Below are 25,163 nucleotides of genomic sequence, written 5' to 3'. Positions count from 1 at the left end.
ATTCTTTGGCAATATTTACCTGATGGCTTTGAATCTTCAAGCAAAAAGCTTTGAGGCACATGATTCCCTACCTGGCATAGAGCAGCTGGGGCATTCCAGGGAAGATTTCTGTGCCTTATACCTTAAAAGTCTTCTTTTCCCAAACAAAATGTGTTTTCTTAGACCAACCACTGTCCTTAGAAAAAAAAAAATAAGAGCCCCAGTCCTTCCATGGTTTTGGTAGTGGTGTTTCCTCTGGGTTCTGAGCCCATCCATCTCCCGCAGAGGGCACCCTTGGAACAATCTGCTACAGGTTGGAGTGATGCTGAAGCTACACAGCTCCTGCTTGACAGCAGAAAAAATGGCCCTAAACCCAGTGGCTCTGCTTTCCCAACTCATTCCCTGCTCCACTTTGTTTGACTGGATGTCAGGAAAAGCACTGAAAACAAGAGGACACTTTTCCCTCTCTCTCTAAGCCCAGCAGCATGTTTGATAGGTAATTCAGTCATCCTCAGACTCTACACAATGTTGTTGCATTTATGTAGTTAGTATTTCTGAAATAAGCACAATTTACTATTGTGTCATTGCACTTCTTATTGTTTTAGCCCTGTAATAAATAAAAAGCTATAATGCATCAAATGTACTTGACAAGAAACAAATCTGTCCAAATAAAACTAAACCAATTTAACATTTCCACCTTGTTACCTAGGAGTCCAACTTCTGCATTTTATAAGCACCTAAGTGAAAAAGGTTTTAACTTCAGAATTTATTGAACATTCTTTTTGGTTGGTGTAAAACATAACAGATGATGTTTATATATGGTTTAAATGCTTTTACATTTCTGGGAACAGCAATGACAAGTTGTCCATAAGGGTTTTACTCTGACCTGTACACTCCATCCCACTCCTAAAAAGAAGAAACAGTAAGTAGCAATAGATTCTTCAGTTAAAGCCATAGAAAAAGGGTAGGAGTTAGTTCCACATCTCATGTATTAACACTGCAATTATAGGACATTCTATTTTAAAATAACTTTGTGGGTTTTTTCTTGCAAACACCTCTATAAGGTTTTGGGTTTTTTTCCTTTTGATTTGTTTACATGGCCTTGGTATCAGCCTGATTTAAATAAGGGTAAGTTGGTGAAAAGTTTATAAGCCTACCAGAATACAGAAGTTTACTGCAGAATAACATACATTAGATTTTAGCAAGAGAACAAGCCAGTTTGTCTGGTTTGAAACAGCATAACCAAAAATGTATGTTTGCCATTTTCCCTTTTCACAGACTTCAGTAATTAATTTAAGTAACTTATAAGTAATTAAGTAACTTATACCATACACTCCAGAACTAACTGAAACATTACTAAGAGACTGAAAATAACCCACGATAAGAAAATATGCAACTGCTTACTGATAGCATATAATTAATATACCAACAGGGTAAAGAATATTTTCATGGATTGTTTTGGAGTTCAGAAGCAGATTGTGATTTCCCTTCACATCAGTTAAGTTTTCTACCCAAATTCACTTAAAGCTTTGCAGTTCTCTCCCTGGAAGCTTTATGTTGTACTCCTGGGGGTATTTTCCATCCTTCTCTATGCTGTAGTAAACCAAGATGCTCAGTAAATACATTTTCAATGAGCTGAGAACTCACTTGTTCCACAGGACACACTGGCAAGGAGCACTATCAGGATTCATGTGCTTTAACCTGCATCTTGACTGCAGATTTTGCAGATAATGTGCTTGAATCAAAGTGCATTAATGAATCATGCATTACTCCTAGCCTCACCTCACACAGGTGACTTACAAATTAAAATAAACAAAACACAACACAAGCTGCAGAAAAGGTGAACATCAGTGCTCAGCTATGATAAATGTTATTCTGGGAAGGTGTTAATGTGAGGTAACAAGTCAAGTAGGCACAAAGCAAATGTTTTCCTCGCTTCAAGAACAGAAAAATTGTTATAACCACAGTACTGAAACAATGTACTCTTTGCTTTATGCCTACCCTTGATCAGAACCTTAAGATTTACAGACAAGTTATATAATTAACTGTCATAATAAATAATTTTCAACTTTCTCTCAAGTGATATTTGGAAAGCAAGAAGGGAAGCTCAGCAAAACTAACCACACTTTTTAGCCTTTCCTCACAAAGTGAAGGAGATGCTGTAAAAATGAGGTGAAATTACATGAAGCAGCCTCAAAAGCCAAACATGGGTTTTCTTACTCTGAAATCCTTTCCCTGGTTCTGCTCCTGTCCCTGTCCACCTGCTATCTCTGACACTGATCAGCCTCTTGCTGAGTGGCATCATTCATTAACCCAGACAAAAATTAACTCTTCTCCCCCAGGGCTAGTGGTTCATTTCATAGGAAGGCCTTACAAGCATTGCCACCAAAGGAAACTGAGTGGTGAAAGCAACCAGGGAGCAGAGGGGAAGCAGCCCAAGCTCCACGGGGATAAAAATAACTTGTGGCAATATAAAATATGTTACAGGTTTTAGCTTGTTGGAAAAGAGAGTATCTGGCATTTCAAGATTGCAGAAAATATTAGATTGCTTTTGTGAAGGCATATGATGAGCTAAGACTTAATGTTTCAAAAGCAAAAGACTTATTTTGTTTGTCCAGGATCAAAATAGTTTGATGGCATTGTGTGCACTATGGTATTAATAGCAGAACAGAAATATAACTGAGAAAAAGAAAAGAACTACAGTAAAAGCACTGAGCAAATAACACAAAGAAGATGGTAAATATCAAGCCTGAAATGTGAAATGGTAAGATTAAGACAGAACAAAGAGGAGTAACAGACACTTAGCTCTTGCATATGAATAAAAACCTGGCCCAATTCAGTGCTAGTACATTAGAGTTCAAACCAGTTTTATATAAAAACGGTGGAAAAAAAAACCCTCCAAGCCCCATTATTTAATTCCATCTTAGTATTTTTAATAACTGGGAAGCCATTAATATAGGCAATTGCCAGAGCAAACAGAAGCATTTAGCTATTTCATAATTATCAAAATCAACCATTAAAAGACAAGGCATAAAGAAGTATCAACAGCTACTTTCCCATTGCCATGATTTCCAGGCTGTTTGTATCACCAACTGGCCAATACACTGAAAATTTTTTTTAGTGGGTACCTGAACAACCTGAGCTTGAAGGGAGAGAGGTGGAAGACATGCTATCTTTTCAGGAAAGTTCTGAAATGTCATTTTCACCATCATTGATGGTGGTAACATCAGCCTTTGGAGCAGCAGAGACAGATATCCCAGCCTAGGGTTGGCCTCTCAAAGAGAGGTGGCAGCATTCCTTTCCACCCAAGCAAGTGCACAGGAAGAAAGGATTGAGGTAGAGGGAAATGCAGGAGACTGGTCAGGATTTGCTTTTCACACTGCTAAACCTCCAAGAAATGCACTGGTAACCTGATCAATGCAGAACTTGTGGGCAATGGTAGGAAGACAACAAGGGGAACAGCTCTGGCTCAAAGGGACTGACATCCAAACCAGCATCTCCTCTATTTCCCCATGGACATTTCCACTTGTAGCACAAGACTTCCATTCCACAGCAATAGATCTCTTGTGAAGATCAGGAAAAACAAAAAGAAAACAATCCTCCTCCTTGCCTTGTAGGAGCCATAGCAACAGAGAGTGGCACTTACACAACTAAACTAATTTTGCAGCCAGAATAACTCTCATGCTGCTTTAAAGAAGCAATCTTTTTGTTGTTATGGCTTAGCAGTAGAAGCTTGTACCAGAGCCAGTATCAGAATACTGATGAAGATGCAATTATATTTATATTATATATACATATTATATATATTATAGCACCAAAGATAAAATCTACCTTGACTATGGACCATCATCACTGCTGATGCTTAATACTTGAGGTTGCTTAACAGATGAATAGGGAAGATCTCAGCCTCTTCAAGCTCCTGAACACATCAAGAAAAGACCCTCAGAGACCTCAGTTCATCCTAACCAAACTGAAGGGCAATGATCCTCTGCTTCTGGGCCTTTTAGGATGTACCTTCAGGGTATGCTTTGAATACTGGTATCAAAAAAGTCTTGAAGGCAGAAGACAGATCTGTATGCTTTCCTGTTGGTCCAGCTTTATTTTCCTGGGATACTTTTCCCTTCATAGCCATTTGGAGTTTAAAGGGCCTGCAGCTAGGAAACTTGCAATGTACTTTTCTCCTAAGGTAATGGAGGCATCTGCTACAAGATATGAGAATAAACAGAGAGGTGAGTTGCCAAAGTGAACCAATAAAGTGATGCCATAACAGAAGTCTCAGATGGTGAAGTTTTATACAAAAATAAGAAAAGCTACCTCATTAGAAAAAGTTTCATTACACAAAACTCTACATCCAGCAACTGAGCAGAAATGAAATGGCACTAAGTGCACTGTGCATTATATATGTATTGGTTACAATATCCTTACAGGCACAAGGTTATCTTTTACAGTAGACTAAGGGAGTCTCCTGACAACCACAGGTGTTCCAGCACTCTCCTCTATTCAACATCAGCTACAACAGTGCTTACAGACCCCCAAGACATGGCACAAAGTAAACATTGTACTTTCCTGCAGATATTGTATTGTATGTAGATATGAGGGACTGCCTGTCACCCATAACTACATCATGTATAGGACTGAAAGCAGTCATCCTGAATTTTTTCTGGATCCTGAATTTCATGCTGGATCACTTTTAGGGGATGGCTGTCAAGGGAAGACATTACAGTAACCTTCTTTTAGTAAGTTCTCAGTGGCTTGAGAAAGGTACAGTAAATGAACACCTGTATAAAACTATCCTTCAGCTGTGAGCAGCCAACTACTTCTACCCATTTATTCTGAGTATGTTTGAGCTAAGACCACTGCTGACAGCACCAGCCCTACCTTTGATCCAAAATATTACCCCCCTACACCAAAGAAAGGCTTTATGTGACTGTGAAGACCAAGGGAAATAAACCTGATTAAAGCTAGCCTGTACAACAAGAAACAAACATATCTGCCTACCTTTTGTACACTTTTTAATATGTAATTGTGTAGGTGAAGAGGGTTTTTGTCACTTACCAGCCCTCTCCCCTCAATCCAGCTCTGTTTGTTCTATTTTGGTATGTCTGTGTACATATTTTTAAAGCATTATTTAAGCAGCTAACAAAACTAAAGTGGTGTTAGAGCTTGTAGAACAAGATTCTGTACTTTAACAAAAACTTACAGAACTTGTCTCTTTGGAGAAACCCGTAAAATGCCTTGAGACAGAAATTCAGAACAACAAGGTAGTATGAATTATGAATCAACTCCTGGAGAAGACCTTCTCAGTTATAAGCAGAGATTAAAGAGACCTGCACTAATTAGTGTCCTGAGGTTACCTGGTATGAATCCCATTCCATTTCCAGTAGCAGCTTACCATGCTGATACTCAGAGTTACATGTATGAGCTCTAATGCAGAGATTTGAGTCCCTGGCTGCAAAATATTTGATAATTTCAAAATCTAAAACCAGGTGACCAAATTATTCACTGCAGAGCTGGAATCAACAGCAAATTCACTCTTTGCTGATGCAATGGAATATTTTCTTTAAGGTACTTTGAAAACTTTTTAAAGGTACAGTTTCAGACTAAACATTAGTCTATTCACATATAAAATACTATCTTCCATAATTCACATCCCCTGAATATATCCCCTGAAGCTGGATAGGATATTCACTTTAAAATTCAGCAAGCTGATTCATCCGTTCTTCAGAAGTCTTAGAAACATCACACAATTTTATGTGCACTGTAGTTGCAAGAATCTTTTGTTATTTAACTGTACATTTTGGTTTACTAGAGAACTGTTTGAAAATAGACAATACACTCAGCTCATTCTCATTTAGTGTAACATAATTTCAGTCAGAAACCTACAGCTGCCTAGTTAAAGATATGAGACTTTTAGCCTGAAATAATGCTAATGATTGTGTAAAGATGATCACACTTACATTAAAGCCTTGTTTCAGTTCTAGTACATCTACTTTAAGAAAGCCATCTGTAAGCAGTTACAGTTAAAACTGCATAGATAATAGGATATCTATTTCAATACTCAGTGACAAATTGGGTTTAACAGCAATTTCTGTAATATGACTACCTGAAAGAATTTTAAGTGGGTCTGATTATCACACCTCTCAGATAGCCTGGTTATTTTCCCATTTTAAAAAAAAATCCATCTCCAGGAGCTGCATTTTTAATTTTCAGTTTCTCTGAACATTTTGCTCAGCTGTTCAACTAGTGCTACAAGCTCAGGATTTCCCCCAAGTGATTCAATTTGTTTATAGGCTTCACACTCAAGCTCTTTCAATGTGTTCCGAGTGTACTCGAAGGAACCCACATTTTCCAGGTAATGCACACAGTATTTTTTTATATCTATGTTCTCCGTCCTCTGACGTAAAATGTTTTGCACCTGAGTACTTTCAGGTCTTGACCAAATTGCATGAATAGTTGGGAAGGAGAACTTGCCCTCAGTTAAGTCTTCACAAAAACTCTTGTTTTCACTGTATTCTTTGGAGTGCAGGTTGGCATAGTCATCTCTGATTTGGAAGAAGAGGCCAAGTGTGTTAAGAAGTGGCTTTAAGTCTTTTTTATAATTTGAGAAGAGCTGCATGAGGCCTACAGCTAATCCAAAGAGACCACCTGTCTTTTGCAGTACCATAGCTTTATATTCAGCTTCCGTGGGGCAAGTGTAAGTATCCCTCCAGTAAATATCCAAGCCTTGACCTTTATGGAGTTCCAGAAGTTGACGGGTAAAAACTTTAACAGCATCTGGATGATCAAGTGTTAAAACCTTCTCTAAGCCAAGGAAATACACATAATTAGCACAGTTGATTACAGATGGGATCCCATAGATGCTGTGTGCCACTGGAAAGCCCCGTCGTAGCTTTGAGTTATCTTCAATATCATCCACGAGCAGGCTTGCATTGTGCAACATCTCTGTCACTTCAATGATAACCTATTACAAGAAGAGAAAATTATTAAGTCTCCCACTGTAATTTAACCTCCAGTTTTGCAAGACCTTATTTAAAATGGACAAGGATTTACAGAACTATATTCTCTATCACTGAGGCTCCTCGTTAGACCCTTGCTGCTTCTATTAATAGATTTATCATTCTTTTTATCAGCCAGTTTGCTGTATATCCTGTCTATAGTTTAATTTTTTCAGATTGAAGTGAACTTACTCCCTGGAGTGTTTCCACTTTCATGCTCTTCATTTTTCCTAGTTCCAAAATATGCCATTGTCTAGGAGTCACACAGAAACTTATTAGAAACATGAACACAGAGGGGAAAAAAAAAAGAGTAACACAAATTTAGATGCACTGCTCTCCCCAAGTCAGTTCTTGAAGTGTCAGGTATCATCCACTAACACATTTGCCTCAAACCTTGTTTTGATAAATCCACTTACTACTTATTACTAAGTAGCCGGATAAGATACACCACCTGAGGTAAGAAATATTCAGAACATTAAGCTTGTAGCTGATGACATTTGATTCCAAAGCAGGACAATTCAACAGAAAAATTAGGAAATTTTAACACTATATAATCTTATTGCACAGCTGCCATGCAAGGAACACGTATATTCAGCATCTGCTTAAATGGAATTAAATTTAAGCATCTACAACTGCATTCTGTAAGAACTCACCACAAAAGACACTTAAGATATGATTTTAAAGCTAATGAGCCAATTACACTTGCTAGCTACAAACACTGCACTCAATCAACTCTCATTAAAACAACTGCTTTAAAAAAAAAAAAAATAGAGGCCAGCATTAAACAGTGGTAAGTACCTTGTATGGTCTATTTGGTGGGTGCTGTAGGAAAAAGTAAGGAGGACTTTGCTGCAAGCATTTCCTTGAGAAGCAATGCACCTGGTGTTGAGTGATCTCTGTCCCAATGATTAAAACCCAAAGCTCAACAATCTGTTTGTCAAAGATATGCCTGCAAGAACCACCTACTTAAGCAGCACTAATGACTCATCTACCAGCTAGAAATGAGCTCGACTTTGACCTGTAAAGATTTGTTGCCCACTGACTTTAAATCAGAGGGTACTTACTGCAAGAAACTGCATTCCTGTTTGTCTGAATGTTCTTTCAGCCCATTATGTCAGGCTCAGTACTACCAGGAAAGCTCCCCTGTATTCTGTGAATTCCTTGGATACACCTATTCTGGCATCAATCTTGCTAACCTATTTCATATCACTGTCAGTTTCATGACCTTCTGCAGCTTCTAGACATTTAAGGTTTAATTTAAATGGTGCTTCATCACTCTGTTTCAATTGCTATCTTGTGAACTAAAGAAAAGACTGTGTCAAAAATGCTTCAAAGTTGACAATTAGGAACAAAAAATACAGACAGCTGAAAAAGCTTACTCTGGAAGAGATCAGGAAGTAGTCTGAAGAAATGAAAGAACTGCTCTTAATAATCAAAAGCTGAAAAACCCACACAGGGTGCTATGGTTTCTTACAACCTATCAGTGGTTGCTGCACTATCACTTCAACACAGATTTCTACCTCCTTACTTGTGATAGCTTTAAAATTTGTTTGGCCCTGTACCAGGTCATTTCAGTGCTTTCTTAGGAGGAAGTTTCTGACTACCCAGTGTTCTTTAATCCAAAAAGCTGAGGTGTCTCAGTGTAGCATCAGATGAGTACTGGAGATGCAGTCAGTAGGGTAAAAAAATCACAAGACCACTTGGCTCGGGAAAAAGTGCAATGGTAGCAGCCCATAGCAGAATCAACTAACAAGAACAGAATCTTCAGCTGTATTCATCTGAATAAACTACATTAAGACAAATGATCTCAGATTAAATAATGTCCTATAGGGAGTGCCAGAATTCAGATTTTTAAAAAAAGATATACAAAGAACTGTAAGGGAATGAGGCTGCTGGACAACTGGAGTGTCTTAAGAACATTATGAGACATCAAAAAAGATGATTACAGTAGGTCTGTACACCTTGACAACTTTGCTATTAAAATTAGTACAAGAAAGCACAAAAGTAGTACTAATTGTGGCACGATGCAGATTAAAAGATGACAGGGTCCCTGTTTTGTTCTCAATACCTGAAGAATAAAAATGTTCTTTGAATTAAGAGTATTTATATAATAAAGTTCCATCACAACAGCTTAAGTGGTAAAAGAAACATTAAAGCAGTTTTCTTCATAAAGAACAAGTGGCCTAAGCCACAAGTAAGTGACATGATTCAGTTTAGAGGTGACAGGTTCACACAGAGGCACTGCAGCTTTATTTGACTATAGCCCATGAGAGAAGAGGGACCTGTTCTGTCATGGGTGCTCTGCAAAAGGGCAAGAAACAACAGACTGCAATGTAATAAAACTGAAATGGGCAGCAGGGAAGAATTTGTTACCATGGAAAGAGTTCAGCATGGGAAGACAGGCCCAGAGAGGCTGCGGGATCTTCATCCTCAGGTTTTAAAAACTCAAAGCCCACAGAAGCCTAAAGTAGTTGCAAAACAAGTCCTGCTTTAATGAGAGGGTTGTCCTAGATAACATCCAAAGGCTGCTTCCTCTTTGAACTCTTATCTATGATACTAGACTAAACCCATGCATACTACACACAGGTTACTACAATGCATTTTATTTTGATATATGACTGAGCACAAGGGGTAAGTAGTATCTAGCTGGAAGGAAAAATAAATCTGTCTAAAAAGATATGTTGACAGGCTGAAAAACAGAAGAGATGATGAATACAGCCTCTTCCTTCATTCTTTACATCAGTGAAACCATTTTTCTATTTGAACAGTATGACATGTCACTGAGGCTACCCTAAAAAGGATTATTCCACAAACTCTAAAACCTTCTTCTGTTTACAGTTAATGAAATTAACTAGACACCAGCTGGGTAAGTGTAAAAAAACATAATCGGTTGTTTTGATTCCTTACATTGTCTTGGATACAGAGAATCTTTTGCACCCTCAATATCCAGTTTGGCAAAACCTTAGTCTAACCAAGAAAATGTTTCATTTGACAAACCACAATGTTTAAATTAACAGCTGTACATCTTGCCCAGATTTGTCCAATAGAAAAGCAAAAGGGAAGGAGAATTCCTAGTCTAATGTTTCTCTTCATGTAAGTAAGGACTCTCTAGACTACATGATACGATCACAGCTTTAGGTCCAGAACAAGTAGCAGTCTATAAAGCTGATTTAGCTGCTGTCTTTGATATTACTGTATCAAAATTTTAAGAGTTTATTTTAATGGAATAATAGAATTGCTTCACTTGGAAAAGGCCTTTAAGATCAGAAAGTCCAACTGGCAAGTCCACCACTAAACTATGTCTCTAAGTACGCACATCTACACCTCTGTTAAATACTTCCAGGCCTCAACCACTTTCCTGGGCAGCCTGTTCCAGTACCTGATAAGCCTTTCAGTGAAAAAGTTTTTCCTAATACCCAATCTAAATCTCCTCTGGAACAACCTGGGGTCATTTCCTCTTGTCCTGTTGCTTGCTACTTGGGAGAAAAGACCAATTCCCACCTTGCTCTGACCTCCTTCCAGGTAGCTGTAGGGAGCCATCAGGTCTCCCCTCAGCCTCCTTTTCTCCAGACTGAACCCCAGTTCCCTCAACTGCTCCTCAGATTTGTGCTCCACACCTTTCACCACCTTCACTGCCCTCCTCTGGAATGGTTCCAGCACCTCAATGTCCTTCTTGTAGTGAGGGGCCCAAAACTGAGCACAGTATTTGAGATGCAGCCTCACCAGTACAGGACAAGCACTACATTTGTATGGTTTGAGGTAATTGTTCAGCTTCTTTCATAAAACACTTAACATGACTCAGTTATTGACACTGAATTTGAAGTGGGTGCTAATGATAGCTGCTTATCTACAGCTTAAAAGAGTTGAGCACACTTGGAAAGTAGTATTATTCTATGTGAGATAAGTCCTGGAAGTAATTTCTTTAGGGGGTTAAAGCACAGTCAAAGCTTTGCACTGAAGTTGTTTTCCTGAAAGTTTATTTTAATCTACTCAGAAATCAGTGCATTTAGGATTTTTGATAATTTATGCTATGTAAGACAACAATCTGTTAACAGTAATCTTGGAAGAAAGCCCTTTAAAAATAGTAAGTCAGTACCTGTATTTTATCTTCTGGAACATTCAGCCAGTGATTAAAGGCCTGTGACAGTTTGGTTCTCACTTGCTTACCTACAATGAAAATATTATAGGCATTTATAACAAAAACCATGCAAAGTTCATTACTAGGGACAACAGTTTGTCTTAAAACCTACAGGTGAGTTTAGACCAGTAAACTTATCAGTGTGATCACTTGAGAGCAGAAAATGTATTGCAAGTGTCTTGCTTGTCTCTTCATTGTATAAACATCAGTTATTAGAGACTTCAGTTTTGAACATTTCACAGCAATAAGCAAAGCACATATTTACAGATTACTGTATATAATTTTGGCAGTTTAATTAGTAAGTGAGTAGGCTGGTAACCTTTGCAGATCATCTTACTAATTCTGAAAGTAAGCCCTAGTTTGCCAGGCATGCTGGTTTTGTGTACCAGATTAAGAAGTTTCAAATGCTGAAGATATTTGTTGAGTATCTTATTTCTCTCAATTTTTAGGTCTTCCTGCTGTAGTACTCTTCCCTTGCTAATGACAATTTGTACAGCAGAAAAGTGACAACTGACATACTTAAATAACTAAAAGCAAACTTGAACAGAACATTCTGAAAAGAACTTTCCAAGAATTCAGACATTTATATTATCTGAGAAGCCTACCTATGAATAATAGGATTTGTTCTGCTGGGGGAGTCAAGCAGTCACCTTGTTTCACAGGAATGAAAGACAAGATCAAAAGTCCAAGTGTTGAAATAAGCATTACTATTCAATCCAGATACATTTTATTTGGTGCAGTTAATTTTAACAGAAGTTAACCTATGTGCCTGTAAACTTTTGATGCCAGATAAATTGCTAGGAACCATGTCCAAATACAGATTCAGTGTAGATTAATGATCAGTATGAAATAAACTCCCCCCTTACTGAGACAATGCTGCTCTCCACTTGGAGAAGCTCAGCTATGTATATACAGGTTTCAAGTAGCTGCAAGACAGGTTTAGACAAACAACTCTGCATATGTAGCTCACCTCAATAAGGCCCTTGAAAAAAGTTTTACATAAACTTCAAAGCAGTGCAACCTAGACAGTGGGCTCCTTATTACTTGTCTCAAGATCTACTGAGAGACATAACTTAATGATTCCACAATATTAGTCCTCCTGTTGATGAACTCTTGCCCATAGCACTGAAGAAATGTCAACTTTTCCATGGCTTCCTAAGGCTTCCCTACTCCTGTGTGAGCAGTGCATACAGAAGAGAAAAATAATAAAATGGGTATATTCACTTCCAGTGATATACCCTAAAGAAACTGGACTGAGGATTTTTTCTTTCCTAATTAAGTCAACACCAGGTAAGCAACAGCTTTGTGGTTTGGGCTCTGTAGGAAGGGTGACAATCTTCCTCCCTGGCTCAGAGAGCTTCCATTTTTGTTATCAGTTCTCAGAAATTTGCAGTGCTTGCCATCACCACCATATTTTGATTTGCTTTAGAAGAGACTAATGAAAAGGTGCTTCTTTCTCCCAAAAGCTTTGTCCTCTGGCTCTGCCTTGTGTGACAGGGAATTCTTACCTGGACATACAATATAATTGGCTTATGTGCTCCATTTTAGTTTTCTGTGCTCAATTTTGAACACTAAGAGCTTTCTGCAGGAGAGAAGAATTGTTTTCTACCTCAAACAGCAGAACAGATATTTTAAGCTCCCCATGTCAGGTCTGTTCTCTATCAGAAAAGTACTTACCTGGTTCAAAATTATTTTAGAAAAATTTATTTTACTTGATGACTCAGAAGTTCACTGTTTTAACGCAGGTAATCAGAGCTTAAATACAAAATTAAGAGTAGTGACCACGACTGTAAAAACCTCTTACCCTAACTAAGCACCCACCACTAATTCAAGTTGGACTTGCTTCTCCCAAAATTTCCTGCAGATAGACTAAGGGTTTCAAAAACTTGAAGACATTCAGAACCCCGTGTCTTAATCTTCCCCATGTAGAAGATTAGATCAGATTTTGGCCAGCCTGGTACCTTGATCAGATTCACTAAACACTTGTGACCACCAGCAGTGCACAAGGGAGGGTCAGAATGCCCTTCACCTTAGGTTCAATATTTTATTTTTAAAATAATTGCATACATTAACAGAAAAGATCACTCAGAAATACTGGGAATAACTTTTACAAACATCTGCCAAGCTGCATGACTTACCATTTAAATATTAACAAGTATTTCAGTAAATCCATACAGAAAACTACTCAGAGATATCACCCTAAGGAACTGGATCCTACCTACAGCTGTTTAGTCACTTCTAAATTACATTGATACTGGCAATACTTTTTTTTTTTTTTTTTTTACATTAGGCAGCTAATTCTGGTTTTCTGAAAGTGTTTCCTAGAAAACATGCTTATGGAATGCAGGATGTTTGGCAACAAGTGTTGTTTCATCATGAGGAATATAACCACTAGCACAGACTCTAAATGGCTTTTTAACACGCAAGGAGCTTTTGGCCACTTCAGTTCCTTAGCATAGCCAGAACTTGAATTGTTAGACTTGTCTGGCAAGGCTGTCTAGACACTGACTATTCAAGGAAAAACCACTATCTGTACAGCAAAACATTCATCTTTCCTTCTTATAGGTGCATATTTGCATATGTGAGCCTCTTAAAAGAACATTATTGCTACAGAAATGCTATTTTGTCTTGCTCTGAAGCCAATACCAGACAGTTCATGTGGTATCACAGCAATTTTCCCAATGCATGTTTTATGCCTACACCCACATTAAGATGACAAAACACCAGGCCCCTCCAATACTGGTCCCAAAACTTAGATGCAAAAAGCTCCACTCCTTGCATCTCCTCAACCTGAATTAGGCAACAGTTCAGGGACACCGAGACAAAATTAAAAGGAACAAAATGAAACACTGGCAGAACATTCCAGTTTTTTCAGTCAGAAGTCACTGCTCTGTTAAACATTCTCCACAGGCTATTGTAAAACTGAAGAATACAGAGGTCTAACTTCCAAAATTAGAAGCTCCGTCTACTGTATAGAGCTATAATAATAGCACATTACTGAATCCAGCTTTGATAAAAGTAACTCCAAATACTTCTGGTTTGATGCATTTAAAATCCCAGTATTAACCAAATCAAACAAAGCTTTTCTACTTGGCAATGCTGGGTGGAAAGGGTGAGAAAAAAATATTCAGAACATAACAGATTCACTCTGATGAAATTCCTTCTACAGATAAGAATATAAAACCTTTGTCCTTTAAGCAAAGATCAGGTTATATTAAAGATGTACTGAGGATGATCTCTCCCACTTCTTTAGACAGATGGGATGCTTAAAAAAAAAAAAAAAAAAAAAAGAAAAAGAAAAGAAAAAAAAAAAAAAAAAGCCTGATCTACTCATCTACTCCCTATATACACAATTGTCCTTGTCACAGGGTACCGACCCAAAACCCACAGACCTCCAGCTCTGGACAGGCTCCTGATTAATATCTCTTCACTTTTGCTGCATTAAAGTGACCACAAACTGTGCCCTTAGGGCAGCACCCCACTTAGAGTGAGGGTACATAAAAGGGCTACAACAGCATAGGAAAGAGCAGAGGGACTATTAACCCAGCCCTCATTAGAGCCTCACTAAGCTAATTCAACTCATGACCCCAGCAGAAAACTGTCTACTTTTTTGCTAGGTTAGCTTTCTGCCAGTTTTATGTACTGAGTCAGCTTCTGAAAAGGGTTTGACAGAGTTAGTACAGGGTAAGCAGCAGATGCTGAGAGCCCTGGTAAGGGGGCATTGCCCTTCCAGATGCTACTACATCACCTCAGCTATTATATTGTACTTTCATGTTTGGCTGTTCTGATGAATTAGAGCTCCATGGATAAGTTTCCCAAGCAGACCTCCCCCCAGAGCTCCAAGATCACCACATCCAGCATAAGTCAGCTGCAGGAAGACAAGCAAAGAGAGCAGACCTGTGTATTTTCAAATGTGGGCAATCACTTGTGATGAATTAAGATCACTGTAGAATTGTCTAATTAAATTCCCCTGTTCAAAATAAATGTAGTCCAGGGCTGGGATCTTGATTTTTGCCTTGTTCCCTCTTCCCTCCTGAATAACACCATCCCATGGTCACTGCAGCCAAGGTTGCCTCCAGAGTTCATGTCCTAAGCAGTTCTTGGTTTTAAGCATGAGGTTCAGCAGAATGTTTTCCTTCTTCAGCTCCATCACTTCTGTTAGGTCAGCAATGCATCAAGAAACCTCCTGGACTGCCTGTGCCCCCCTGTGTTTATGCTCACTAGCAGATAGCAAGATAGCTGAAGTCTCCCATGAGGAGCAGGACCTGTAAATAGGAGGCATCTTCCAGTTGTCTGAAGACCTCATCTACTTCTTCCTGCTCAGGTGGTCAGTAGCAAAGACTTAACATAGTGTCACCTCTAGTGATCTGCCCTCTAATCTTAACCCACAAACTCTCATAGAATCATTAAAGTTGGAAAAGACCTCCAAGATAATCACGTCCAACCACCAACCCACCACCACCAATGCTCCCCTGGGCTTATCATCTGACTCAGGGCAGAGCTCCCTGTAGTTCAGCTCCTTTTTCACATAAAAGGCAACTCCCACTGCCTTCCCAGGCAACCCATATCCATCCTCTTCAGCTCCACCAGCTATCCCACATCAGAGACCCCAGTAAAATTGAATGCAGACCCCTAACTGCTCCTGCTTATTCCCCATGCTGTATGCACTTGTGTAGAGGCACTTCAGAAAAGCACCCAGTTCTGCAGCTTCCCCCAAAATAGTGAGACAGCTTCCCCTATCATGCTGTCCTGTTCAGAATTCCTTGTCTGAGTGCACACACCTGGGATGGGCTGCCTTCAGATCTGCTCTGTTGATTACAAGGTCTCTCTTGTCCACATCAGCCTACAGCCTTTGTTCACAAGTTCATCATTTCCTTACTTGATTGTGGGTAGCCATTCCCCCCCTCATTGTAGTTTAAAGTTTAAATCTGTTCTCAGCAGGTTGCTCAGCCTGTTGGCAGAGACACTACTGTACTGTTCTGGTTGGGTAGGTGCTATCTTCTCCTGGGTAGCCCTTGATCTACAAAGGGAGTCCCAGGGTCATAAAACCCAAAACTTTGCTATCACTATCAGTTGTGCAACTACCTAGCTCTTGACAGACAAGATCTGTCTATTCTTCTTGATAGTGAGGGGAAGAGGGTTGAGGACCATACAGAAAAGCCACTTGGCTTCCCCTGCCCTGGGCACTCATTCCAAAATCCACAGGGTTATGCTTGATAAGCTCCAGGCACTCCTTTCCCATATCAATCAGCACTCAAGCAGAGCAGCAGGGTTAAGCTGTCTGAGGTGAAACACACCATGGCAGTACCTCTGTAGCATCCCTGATCAGAGCTGCTCACATGAAGCAAACCTTCCCAGGACAGCAGCTCAGATGGAAGCCTCTGTCCCTTGCAGCAGGCAGTCTCCCCCACTACACTACCATGTGCTGATCTGATGATTTGTTGAACAAAGAAGTCAAATGTGTTTTCTTCCAGTGCACTGAACCTACCTGGCAATTCCACATCTGCATGAGGAACAGGAATCTTTCCCCTGATGCAAGAAGCCATCAGCTCTCAGCCTTCACCATTTTGTGAGTACCCATTTCCCAACCTGATCTGCACAGACTGTTCCTGCCTCTCCATCAGTATAGCTGGAGGTTTCAGGTTCTTGAACCTGCCCAGTCTGTTGCTTTTTATTTTATTTTACTTATTTTTATTGTATTTATTTTTGTTTATTCAGTTTTATTTCTAGTTTTATTTTATCTTTTATTAATTATTTTCATTCCTTTCCTTTCTTTTATTTCTGATGCTGTGTACCCTGCTGACCCTCTTCCACTGCTCTGCTTGGTGACACACATTTTCCACCACTCCACACCTTTTAGGGACAGAGATATCACTTTCCTCTGACCCAGTTGCTGCCCCTGGGTATCCCTGCAGCTCAGATCCTGGAGAGCTGTAGCCCTGCTCAGGAACTTGGCCTAAGTTGAGGGTTCTGATGTGCCAAGTGTTGCTGTACCAGTGGCAGAGATCATGCCCTGTGGTACTTAACTCCTTCACCAAGCTGGTGAAGTTCAACAGCACAGCAGAAAAACAAAAGCCAGTCTTGATTGTTCAGCTTGCTAAACAAGCCCAGGAAAGACTGCAGCCAAGACCAGAGCAATGCACATGAAAGGAAAAGAGGAACAGTCATGAATGGATCAGAATCTACCCCTTTCATAGTGAGCTGCTGACCATATCAGCTGTACTGCAACTGAGACTCCATAGGCTTCTTAGTGCTGCAAAACCAGCTACTGCTGTTAACTCAGCCACTTGGAGAGAAAACATTCCTCATTTGTCTGAATCAGGCCATTATTTAAAACCACACTGGAATCTGTGAAAGTTAAGCCTGTTTATTGCACTCTGTTTGTAAGACTAAAGGACAGAATACTGCATTAAGCAGAACACTGCTCTGAACTAGTGTGGCAGGGTCCTACTATAATGAGATTTAGCAAGAAAAGTTCTGTTTCAGACTGCATGTTCTCCCAAGCATCAAATTCTTTGCCAGCAAAGGAATGAACATTTATTACCATCAACAGTTAAAATAGTAATGGATTAAAAAAAAAAAACCAAACACCACAAAACTTAATCCTAGTAGTTTCTGTCCTAGTGCTGCTGAATTCAAAGAAATAAACAAGCTTAGTTTAAGTACCACCTCCAAACTGCTACCATTAAAAGTCTTATTTCATTAATGGGAAACAATCAGCTTCCTCTTGTATTGAGGGATTAATCCTTAACAGCTAAAAAATTGTGTTCTTGCACTACAGGCAACATTAGCAGGCACCCATTTTTAATTCCCAACCAACCTTAATACTGTTGCACAATCCCTTTTTATATAAACAAAGTTTGATATGCATCTAAATTCAAGCTTTCATAGGTAACTAAACTGTTTGGAGAATTTTTAAACTGCTCTTAAAAGATAAGCAACTGGACTATTGTAGGGCCATGAGTGTACATATTTGATACTCAGCCAAGCTTTCTGTAAAAGCACCTCAGAGCACAAGCTGACCCAAGCCAGGAAAACCTCCTTGTCTCCATCCTTCTGCCAGCTCACTAACAAGACAAGAGAAGATTAACCAGGCAATTTTTTAGAAGGTTTGCTGATTGATACTACCAAAAATTTTGGTTAGCAAGCTGAGAACTGATGCAGGAGAATGCTGCCAGAAGCATGAAGAGGACAGAATGAAACTGCCTCTTCAGCAAGAGCTTGTTAGATCAGCTCAGGCACCTCATCTGGGCTCCACCCTAATTATCAACTGCTAACATATGCCATATTTTTCCCCTTCACCAAGCATTTGTGCTCACAATGATTCCAAGGTTCACACAAGTAACTACCTCCTACTGCTCTGTACTTGGCATAGCTGAGTTTGGGCATAGCCAGTGTTTCAAAACCAGTAAGACTGGGAACCCTCACCATTTCACCTGTTACTCAGTACAACCCTTCCCCAAGTACACTACTTTTACCACCTAGTTTAAGGGAATTTTTCCCTTTTCAATCACACCACCATGGAGAGAAATGTACCTTGTCTCTCACCTTCTCCAAAGCATAAACTAAATTAACAATCTATCAACACATTCAAGTGAAGCAATCAGATTTATGATACTTTAGCAGAACAGGCTTGTACTCTAAGTACAACATTAAATAGACCATCAGTATAGAGCAATCAGGGTTCAGCTCACAGCAAATATTGGAATTTAATTACAGCAGTCAAGGTGGGAAGGTTAAGTGTCTATTGTAGCTGCACCATTTGAAACAAAAGTTAAAATGAAGACCTTCTGGTCAAACACTTTTGCTGTGTATTTCTTACTAGGAAATTGAGATTTTTGCTGGTACCTACAATATCTTACAGTATAATTAGAAGCTAAATATGCAGAGATGTTACGGTGTACCTTGGTTATAGGAGATAATCTCACCAAAAAGCTCACTTAAAAATGTTTTTTGAGGGAAACTACATTTCTTCAGTTCTGGGTCTTGGCAACCTCTCTAAAATATTGGGGACTCATTCTCAGGGCAGTTCTCTAGCAAAACCACTACCCAGTTCAACATACCCAAATGGAACATACTGTGAGGAAATGGGAAACAAAACTTCTGGCATTAAAAAGGCATATTACTGCCAAACCCCTTTTTTTTTTTTTCTTATTTTTCAGCTCAAGTAGTGCTAGCTGCCAAGTCAAATGAAATCACCAATGTAGATAAGAAAATCCTAGATATCTGTGGAGATTATTAATAAAATTAATTACACATTGGTATAATTAATTAGGACCCACAGGACCTACCCTGCTGATAAACAGGTCTAGTTGCAGATATATAAAAGCCACTTAATGCTCTGCCTGTGATTTAGGATGCCACTTGTCTAGACAGAAGGGTTTCTCTCCCAGTCAGATGGAATTTATCAGAATGATTGCAGTATTCACCATATTTTGTCAATTTTCATAAAGTTTGCTTGTATGTTCTCAAACTTCAGGTGTACCAGTAAAAGCCACAGCAATCTGACTGTTTAGACAGCAAAGAGATTTCCAAGAGGATATCCATACAGTGGTTCTCTGTCAAACTGCCTCCTGAATTCTGCTACAATAGGTACTGTTCATGACTAAAAACATCATATGAATGTGTTGCAGTGGCCTTGCATCACCCAAGGGCTGGCTGGTCCTCTGGCAATGAAGCAATCCAGGGACAGCCAGAATTGGCTCCAAGAACACCTGGCTCTGTACAAAGAAATTATGCATGAGAAACAGGCTATTAAAAAAAAACCAAAACAAAACAGCAACAAAAAATCCACAACAAAACCCAGAACACAGCCTGTTGACTCCCAGGTCCAGGTAAAGAACCAAACATCAGTCCCCGAGTTTAAGAATGGGTTCAGGTCTTCAGTACTTGCCCTTTTCAGTTTTAAAAAGTAGCAAGTCAGCTCCTCAGTACAGAGAACAGAGTATCTTAAAAATTGCACTGCAACAGAGTCAAGAGCAATTGTACCAATCTCACTAAAAAGGGTGGTTCTACAGGGGAAGAAAAATATTAAATAGTGTTACTTGCATTGAGTCTTAAATCCACAAATTAAGAATGGATAAACTTACTGCTTTATACTTTGAGACAACAGTTGCTATAAAAACAACAACACAGTACAAAGAAACTTGCCTGGCAGTTGAAGTAAATACTGGTATGGCTCTAGGATTTTTCTAGATGTTTCATCCATCCCATCCATTTCTTTATTTCATAAGAGGTAGTCCACTGTTAAAGAAAGTGTTATTAACACTATTTAGACCACAAATTAAGGAAATAGACGCATACAATTAATAAAAAGTCAGATGACTTCAAAACTGGAGTTTTGCTGCTAATATTGAACATTACACCTTCAATTAACATCACCTTCACTACACAGAAATGTTTACTGGCTGTCACTTAGAAAAGAAACAAGTGTGTGTATTAAATATTTAATTATCCATTAATAGTTTAAACCAACTTCTAGACTTTGTTTGCTCTGACGTGCATATGATGGCTTAGGTGATATAGAAGTATTTAAAACACAAGAATTCACAGCAATAAAGCTTCACTGTAAGTCATCAGAGAAGACACTCAGCACATACCAAACCTTGCATGACTGAGCTGACTACACCTCCCTAAAGGCTTTCCCTATACAAAACTGAAATGCCTAAAAGCAGAAAAATACACCTTACACCAAGACAACCTAAACATGTTTATCACTAGCTTCAGTCTTCTGATAGAAACGTTCACTCCTGTTTTAGAAGGCAGAACAGCAACAGACCATTTCTTACCTCTGTTTTAGCACACAGACATCTTTGCTCACTTCCCCATATACTGTATGCATCATAGACTCTTATCATAAGGATTTTGGGCTCCATTCCTCACACAGCTCAACAAATTTATACTCATGTTTCAGTTCACATACCCCTATTCATCTCTGTGTTGCTTTTTTTTTTTCAGACTGTTTTCTATAAGAGATTTTGTCCTTTCACCTCTACCCTTCCTTACTGCACTGCAGATGCAGCAGCTCAAAACAATTCTAATGTCATTTTAAGACAGGAACTGCAGCAGTAGCATTAAGTCTCATCCTACCTCAGCATCATTTCTCAGCTACTTAGCTAGCATCCTGGAAAGGATGTACTTTTTTGCCCCTGGAGCAACTGCACGGTTCCCTGGAGCAACTGCACGGTTACATAAATTATCTTCAAAAATAACTACTTTAAAGTGATATTTATAAGTATGGACAGATGCATTTTTAATGTAGGTGCATTAAGTGGAATGGTGATCATGAGTAGAATAAACTGTGTTCCCCACTTGCAGCAATAGTTCTCCATCAAAAACTTAAAAGATCAGTATTAAGATCACTGCTTCCTCTTAAGTCACCTGAACAAATATTCATGAGTTTTCCCTTTTGTTACAGCTCAATCAGCTCCCTTCTACTCCCATTCCCACCCTCCACATCAGTAAAAATTTGCAGCATTCAAGCTTGGGAACTGATCACAGAATACATTAATAACTATTTTCCAAGTTTATGGTTGGATCAATTCCTTTACTTCCTTCACTGCATATGCTAATAAAATGTATCACCAGAGGGAAGAAAGGATATTTAAGCAAACACAGGTGCCAACAAAATACTCCTAAGACTGAACCTTCTGGGAAAGCTTTGGACATTTCCTTTGCAGTACAGCCCTTCCATCCTAACCCTCAGCACAACCAGCAGTCAGGACACACAAAAATCTACATCAGATTTGGCACCCTCAACTTCCTATTTTCTTTACAGCTTGTTGGTATAACTGAAGGGACAGGAACTGCTTTTAAGACAACACTGCCACTCAGAATCAGTTGTCAAACTTTAGCCTTGGATATCAAGATTGTCTGAGGATTTCAGAGAGGAAGCAAAATCAAAGATTTTCACAGTCCACCTCTAGATGTTTTAAGTGGAAAGAAGTTGGTAGAGAGAGATGCAAGGAGACACCATCAACTTAACTGCTCTCCTGTGGCTATTTTTTGTCAAAAAGCCACAAAGATAGCATAGGAAGTACCTAGCTATCCAACAGAGCTGAGAAGAGATAAAGGTTGAAATTGCTTTTCTGTAGAAGTTTCTGCATAAAAATAAATCTTAAAGCTCCCCACCACCCCCCAGGCAATGAGAGGGTTTCTTGACTGTCTGCAGGACACTAAGGCAATATTCAGAATTCTCAACTAACTTGAAGTTTGCTAGTATTAGCAAACTAAATCTTTGCATCTTTTGGCAAAAAGCTAATAACAGGCCACCTGAAAGACTGCTTATCAGAGGAACACTGCTCAGACACTTCTCCCACAAGTGCCAAGACTTTTTTTTTTTTTTTTTTAATAAAAGCAAGGCATAAAAGCTCTAACAGGCAAAGAGTGGATGGTAACTTAGCTTAAATCACTATTGTAAAACTTTTCTGGATAGCTCTGCTACTTTTAAATGAAGTGGTAAGCAGCCTCACTAAGGCAAAGAGAACAGTGATTATTCAGCTACACATGTAATGGAGCCACTGAAACAAAAACAGCGAGCAGAACCTCCCCCAAACTTCTACAAAGAGACACTTTTTATATAAATACATATGTAACTTGAGTTGCATATAAAAGCCTAAAAGCAAGAAGAGCATGATATGAAACTTCTAATTTTACTGCTCTTTGCAAAAAGTTATCACTTTTGATACACTTAGGAAATGCTAGATATTAAGGGTTTCCTCCCTAGGTGACTGACCATTTTACTGAAGTTATACTGTTGCAGAAAGTCTTCACTATGAAGAAATTTACACACAAGATCTCAGTCAGCACCTCCTAGTAAGTAAAATTGCCAGGAGTTAAACATTAAAGAAAAAGGGAATGCAAAGCTTTTTGTTAATGGAAGTGCAAGAATTGATTCCATCAAAAGATTAAAGCAGTTAATGCTGTTTTGCCTTTTAAAACAGTCATGCAGGAATGGAAATGCAGTAAGTCTGCCTACTAAGTTATTTTTCCAGATATTTCTCAGTAGCCACTGTGCTATGGGCACAGGCCATGCTATCACAGTGTCTTTTTGCCTGCAACCAACCTTTCCTCTAATCATCTTTGAAAACACACAAAACACTAGAATCAGATCATGATATGTAACTAAGTTAAAACTAGTCTAGAACTGTACCTGAAGATGTGACCTGTATCTAGCAGCTTTGTAGAGAGGATGCAAGTAATATTAATTCTGGGTTACATTTCAAGAAAAATCTTCACTTTGAAATCTCGTAAAAGAGATTCTCACCCCATTCTACGGGATATTCTTCCCCCTCACCCGAATTACAGGATACAATGACTGAAATATTTTAGGTTAAATATGCAGATGGTATTTTAAAAAAAGCATCATCATCTCAGTGGTTCAAATCACAGCACAGTTCACAAAAAAAAAAAAAAAAAAAGGAACAGACAGCTGTAGTGGCAAAAGTACCATCCAGAAAGTTCTTAAATCACTGAACTTAGTGCACCCAGACACCGCTTTCATTGTAACTAGTGAAAAAAAGAAAATAAAATCCCGAGGTAGGGAGACATAGGAGTGATAAGGTCTGTTTGAGAAGGAACACACAGACACTGCTGTGAATGTCTATTGTTTCAAAGAGGCTACCAAGGCTCTTAATCCAAATGTTATTTGGAGCGGATACTTGTCACCTCAGTCCACATTCTCATTCTAATTAGCAGAGTCCTCTTTACAGCCCCTCCGAGGCTGTTACTGAACATTATCTTGTTAATTCAACAGAAGGACCAGCAGGTTTCCCACAGGTGGAAGGACAGTCACACGCTTTCCCCGGAGATGAAGCCAAGTAAAGGAGCAGCTTTCCATTGATAGAATTTCCACCCTAACTCCGGGAAAAGCAAGAGCATCCTGCTCTGGAATTGTGCTGCGATTTTGAGAGGACTTCCAGATATAATCGAGTATGAAGGCTGCAGAAGCCAGACAACAGTACCCGGGCTGTCAGAGCCCTGGATCTGTGCTGTGACAGCACAGGGACAAGAAGAGGTTTTCAGCTGGGACCGATAAGGAGCCAGCAGGAACCGTGACGGCTTCTGAATCGCCTCTCAGATTAAAGCCCGCATTTCACACAGCTATGAAGCTGTTACCCTGCCCGCAGGTGCCTCATCCCCGCCCAAAACGTCCCACTCAAAAGGAAAAAAGGGTTGATTGATTTATTTTTTTTTTTTTTTTTGTCCGGAGCTCAGCGACGGAGGCGGCAGAGCCTCTCTCGCTGCTTCACACCCCAAAGGCAGCAGCCCGGCCTCGCCAGCGCCATTTTAGATAACGCCAGACCCTGAGCCGCCCTCTCCCCGCTCCCCTCACCCGTTCTCCACCCCCATTTTCTGCTCTGCGCTGCCGGCAGCCGGACTCGGACACCGGGGAGGGAAGCACCGCCCGCCGCAGCCCCGGTCCTGGAGCGCTCAGTCAGTCCTCCCGCCCGCCCGGGACACAGCGCCGCTGCCCGCCGGCACCGCCCCGCAAGAACGGCGGCTCCGGCCCCCCGCTTCCCCTCAGCCCCTTCCCGGCCCCCTCCCGGGCAGCCCGCCAGCCGCTGTTGGGCGGCGGGGCGGGACACGCTCCCCCCCTCCCCCGCTCTCCAGCTCGTCCCTGCCGCCCGACCCCGCGCAGAGGGGCCGGGCCGGATCCTCGGAGCACCGCGTCCCTCCCTCCCCCTTCCCCCGTCCGGAGACCGAGCAGCGCCTCCCACAGCAATGGCCGCCGAACGGGCAGGCGGAGCAGCCCCGCTCTCCTGACCTCCGCCTGGGCAGCACCCACCACCACCGCCGCCACCATCACCACCGTCGCCGCTACCGCTCACCTCTTCCTCCACCGCCACCGGCAGCCGAAGCCGCGCCCGCTTCCCCCGAGAAGCCTCCGCGCTCCGGGAGTGGCAGCAGCGCTGGCGGCGGCGAGGCTGGGAACGCCGCCCCCTTCCGCTCCGCCGGGCGCCACCTTCCCCTCTTGGGGGAAAATGCGCCACCAGCGCCCCACGGCGCAGGCGCCGGCCTTGCCCCCTCGGCTCATTAGCATTCGGCCGGGG

The 25,163-nt window shown here is 40.4% G+C and overlaps 2 protein-coding genes across 7 annotated transcripts in view; both read right to left on the bottom strand.

Moving 5' to 3' along the window:
- The window catches only part of TBCE (tubulin folding cofactor E), a 51,343-nt gene extending 26,270 nt beyond the window's left edge, over positions 1–25,073 (bottom strand). The window contains exon 1 of one of the 2 annotated variants that reach the window (XM_071739017.1): positions 24,942–25,073. The gene's annotated coding sequence lies outside the window, so the exon portion shown is untranslated. The remainder of the gene's footprint in view (positions 1–24,941) is intronic. The other variant, XM_071739018.1, reaches the window with a different exon arrangement.
- On the bottom strand, positions 727–25,075 carry GGPS1 (geranylgeranyl diphosphate synthase 1). 5 transcript variants are annotated; one of them, XM_071739022.1, is made up of 4 exons: positions 24,942–25,075; positions 20,263–20,355; positions 11,071–11,141; positions 727–6,940 (listed from the first exon to the last, which is right to left on the bottom strand). In XM_071739022.1, exons 2-4 carry the CDS (start codon positions 20,327–20,329, stop codon positions 6,179–6,181), a joined length of 900 nt encoding a protein of 299 aa, XP_071595123.1. In that variant the 5' UTR covers positions 20,330–20,355; positions 24,942–25,075; the 3' UTR covers positions 727–6,178. The 5 variants fall into 5 exon arrangements, with proteins under 5 accessions (XP_071595123.1, XP_071595124.1, XP_071595125.1 ...); XM_071739023.1 differs by lacking the exon at positions 24,942–25,075 and adding an exon at positions 24,446–24,571; XM_071739024.1 differs by lacking the exon at positions 20,263–20,355 and having other exon boundaries at positions 24,942–25,071.
- Positions 25,076–25,163: the final 88 nt, after the last annotated feature.

The sequence above is a fragment of the Heliangelus exortis genome, chromosome 3 (assembly GCF_036169615.1).
Source record: "Heliangelus exortis chromosome 3, bHelExo1.hap1, whole genome shotgun sequence".
In the NCBI taxonomy this organism is placed as follows: Eukaryota; Metazoa; Chordata; class Aves; order Apodiformes; family Trochilidae; genus Heliangelus; species Heliangelus exortis.
This window is presented reverse-complemented; position numbering and strand designations above follow the sequence as displayed.

What these genes read in the sequence shown, in the direction of transcription:
- GGPS1 (XM_071739022.1), bottom strand. Translation starts at nt 20,329, where the DNA reads ATGGATGGGATGGATGAAACATCTAGAAAAATCCTAGAGCCATACCAG. An exon ending in GTATTTACTTCAACTGCCAG is followed by an intron (nt 11,142 to 20,262) that starts GCAAGTTTCTTT and finishes TTTTCATTGTAG; the next exon opens with GTAAGCAAGTGAGAACCAAA. An exon ending in TTCCAGAAGATAAAATACAG is followed by an intron (nt 6,941 to 11,070) that starts GTACTGACTTAC and finishes TTCTTGTAATAG; the next exon opens with GTTATCATTGAAGTGACAGA.